Source organism: Etheostoma cragini, unplaced genomic scaffold (genome assembly GCF_013103735.1).
Source record: "Etheostoma cragini isolate CJK2018 unplaced genomic scaffold, CSU_Ecrag_1.0 ScbMSFa_1523, whole genome shotgun sequence".
In the NCBI taxonomy this organism is placed as follows: Eukaryota; Metazoa; Chordata; class Actinopteri; order Perciformes; family Percidae; genus Etheostoma; species Etheostoma cragini.
The window spans coordinates 505078-509042 of NW_023265587.1; the positions used below are offsets into that span (position 1 = coordinate 505078).

General features: G+C 42.1%; 1 protein-coding gene across 1 annotated transcript in view; it reads left to right on the forward strand.

Annotated features, from left to right (window-relative positions):
• sbf1 (SET binding factor 1) overlaps positions 1-3965 on the forward strand; it is a 68074-nt gene that overhangs the window by 14246 nt on the left and 49863 nt on the right. The window contains exon 2 of the mRNA XM_034865358.1: positions 3149-3234. Within this exon, the coding sequence (XP_034721249.1) occupies positions 3149-3234 (86 nt within the window). The remainder of the gene's footprint in view (positions 1-3148; positions 3235-3965) is intronic.

Sequence of the window (3965 nt, forward strand, 5' to 3'; positions counted from 1 at the left end):
TGTTGTCTTGCTGTAATCAATGCTTTTTATCAATGTTAACTTTTTCTTACATTTTGTCCCTTTTTTCAACACTTTTGATGCTTTTCTGAATGTTTTATGTTATTTTATTAATTTATTAGATTTAAACCTTGTGTTTACATGCCGTAATCAATGCTTTTTATCAATGTTAACTTTTTCTTATGTTTTGTCCCTTTTTTCAACACTTTTGAATGTTTTATGTTATTTTATTAATTTATTAGATTTAAACCTTGTGTTTACATGCCGTAATCAATGCTTTTTATCAATGTTAACTTTATCTTAAGTTTTGTCCCTTTTTTCAACACTTTTGACGTTTAACCCTCCGTAACACTACCTTATTAACTTTATTTTTACAGTTATTTGGGGAAATTTATGGTCAATAAACCTCATTTTTAGGAAATTATACCTAATGTTTGAGTTAGAAAAGCAGAAATTAGGAATTATTGAGACTAAAATTAAAGGAATGGATGTTGATCATAATCACAGACTGGAATATGTCAATACTATTTTAAATAAAATGGAATAAGACGCCCCAAAATTAATGAAAGTAGAGATTTGTACTTGCCAAAGAGCGTTGGGTGGAATCAAATATGTTGTTTTGGGGAATTAAAAAGAACATTGATATAGGACAACATGTCAATTTGAGCCAAGGAATAATTACTCACCTGTTCAAAGGGACAAAGCAAACATTAGTATCATGTACCTGTCCACTTAATTTCCCATCCCACTAAATTGCGTCATTATGGATCCCACGCAACTTCTAGGCAAGACCCGCCCTTCAGTAGCATTCACACACTATTGCTATTGGCCAGGCGTCCATGCTTTGTCCAGGTCCTATCCCCTTGACCAATCGGCTTGCCTTACATCAACCACTCAAGGTCACTGCCTAACCCCAACCAATCGGTCTGCTTCGTAGGGCGGGACTTGTCCAGAAGTTGTGTGGATCCCGGTGGCCTAAGTCTGATGCCAGTAGTGGTTCCCGTCAGGGTGCCAGTAGGTGATATGGAGGTATTACTGCATGCACATATCTTAAGATAAGATAATCAGATAATACAGCTTTATTAATCCCAGCGGGGAAGTTTGGTTGCTGCGGCAACACAACAGAAACAACAGCCATAACAATAGAAACTGTAACTAAAACAGAGCTTTCGGTGACAGATGACAGATAACCCTAATGTGAGCTAAAAGTGAACATCAAAAACAACGGGCTAGCGCTTCTCAGGACACGGTGGCTTTATCTGTTGTCGGTACCTCCGGTAAAGTGAACGCCGTTACCCCCCAACAACATGGTCTTAAATCTTAGCCTACAACATCTACGGAGCCCGAGTACCCTAACTAACCCTAACCCGCCTAGCAGCCTTTTGTTGCCAAGAGGCGATAGGTAGACTTGTAGTTTTAGCTCAGTTTCATGAGCTAGTTCTGAGTCTGGCAGCGGGTTAGGGTTAGGGTTAGGGTTAGGGTGCTGCTCCGGCCCCCCCAGTGAGAGCGTTCGCCCCACGTAGGCCGAGTCCTGGAGCGACCCGGGTCCGAATGCGACCTGCGGCCCTCTGCTGCGTGTCATCTCCTCTTTCTCTCTCTCCCCCTTTCCTGTCTACCCACTGTCCCTAATAAAGGGAAATGCTTGTCTTCTGTCTGAGCTCCTGTGCTAACTCTTACCTGGTCTCCATCCTTCATGCCCTGGTCTAGCACACCCTTATCTCCCCATTGCGTTCCCATACCTCTGTCACGCCCCGTTGCATATTTGCACATTCACCTGCCCTACTATCTATTCTGTTTACGTTCTTTGGCATTAGTCAGACTGTCATTCCTCCCACCTTTGTTGTCACATGACCTTTGTACACCACACTCTGTACTACTGTATGTTGACTCTTCTCCTTGTCAGCGTTTACATAGTCTTTCTATTGATGTATACTGGTCTACTTCATCATCTAGACCACGCTTTGCACCAACTGCACATTGACTCTCCACTACATCTCAGCAGTTATAGACTGCCTGTTCATAGTAATATATGATGTACATGATGCTAGTAATCCATGACTATGAGGCTTGGTAGGAACACACACGACTCAAGTTCCCCCAAACAGGAACTATAGAGTACTATACTGTTAATAATTAGGCAGGAGAAGGTGTATTTAGGTGGTGGTGAACAAAGCAGAGATTGAAGCCAAATTATATAGTTTGATTTATTTTTATTTTTAGCATTTCCCTGTGGTTTTTTTAGACCTGGCCTACTTTCTGATTGTGTATTGTCTCTGTGCGTCTGTGCTTCTGTTTTAGTTCCCTTGGTAAAGGATTGGTTTTCCCAAGGCCGGACCTGTCCACCTTTGGTCTAAACGCCGGGTGACAACCTCTCCTTCAGTTAGCGTGCGATAATACTTAGTTTCGTGCAGTTTTGATCTAAATGTGGAAGCTTTTGCATCGGCGGGGTGAGTGTTGTCTCTGTGCGGATGAATGCTGCCATTAAGCAGCCTGCGGGGCTTCGGATGGAAGTAAGCTGAAAGACGGGCTTGTGGTGGTTACATAAGTCCGCCTTTGTTGTGTCATGGTGCCACTTTGATGAGCCAGGCCCCACAGTGGAAATGGCCTCATTAACTAGCCGCAAAGAAGCATTTTAACGTGTCACACAACTGTTCAACAGGCTGATATGGAATCATTTATAAGACCAACCTGACGATGTACACACATGAAAACAGCTGTATCTAATAACACGTTAATCAGACTTTAACTGAACTTATTGATTTAGAGACAACGTCAGCTCTACAAACACCACAAGAAAAGACATAAAATATGCCAAAGTCATAGTTGGAACTAGGGTACTATGAGCGCTTGTGTTATGTACTGACACAGCTGGGTCTAGTGTCTTCATGAAGTGTGTAAAGTCTCCAACTTTACCTACTTGTGTTATGCACTGACACAGCTGGGTCTAGTGTCTTCATGAAGTAGGTAAAGTCTCCAACTTCACCTACTTGTCAAAAGTGTAGAAGAGCAGAAGATCAAAATTGGCTTGCTGATATGGTTCTGGTGCTTATTTAAGGAGACAAACAGACAACACAAACTGTTAATACCGTGGACTGATCTTCCTCTCTCTGTGTCTCTCTGTGTCTGTCTCTGTGTCTCTGTCTCTCTGCAGTGGAGGGTGAAGGTCTAGGTCGCATTCTCCAGCGGTTTCCCGAGAAAGACTGGGAGGACAGCCCGTTCCCACAAGGCATAGAGCTGGTAAGTCAACACTTGTAGACACCTTAGGGGTTCAATCCCCCGGGCAGCTAAATGGTTAGAAAGTGCAAGTGTTACAGGTTTTATAGGATTGATCAATTTACCACACTGGGGTCTGCTATGTCCCCCCGCAGACCCCTTTGGGTTTACCCTGGACCCGTCACTTGTCCGGGGCTCCACAAAAATTGAAAAAGAAGACCAAAACGTAAAAAAAAAAGATTTTGATTTTCACCCGGAAAATCGAAAGTTGCACGGGAGGACACCACAAGGGTTAAGCATGCGGGTTTAGGGTTCGGGTTACCAAGTCAAGTCACCGGCAGAGTGGGCGGGGCTTATCCAGTCCAGGACTGGCATGCTTTCTCATGCTAAATTATGTAGTTTCCCCCCCAAAAACAGACTGCATGCTCAAAGACTGAGCAGGATGGAGGATGTCAATTAATAATTAGGGATACTTCAGTTATTTGGGGGCATGGTTTTATATTAAGTACTACTCTGGGTATCTGGATCCGCATCGGTTGAGAAAATTAGTCTGTTTTATTCCTATTTTTTTTGTCACTTTTTTGACGTTTTTTCAAATTAATTTTCATTATTCATTCTTTGTCGCTTTTTCCGATTTTTTTTAATGTTTTTTTGTCACGTTTTTTGTTTTTTTCCGTTTTTTTTTTTCACATCTTATCAAAGAAAACTTGCTAATGTTGAGATTACGATCATTTAAAACACAATTACTCATTGAC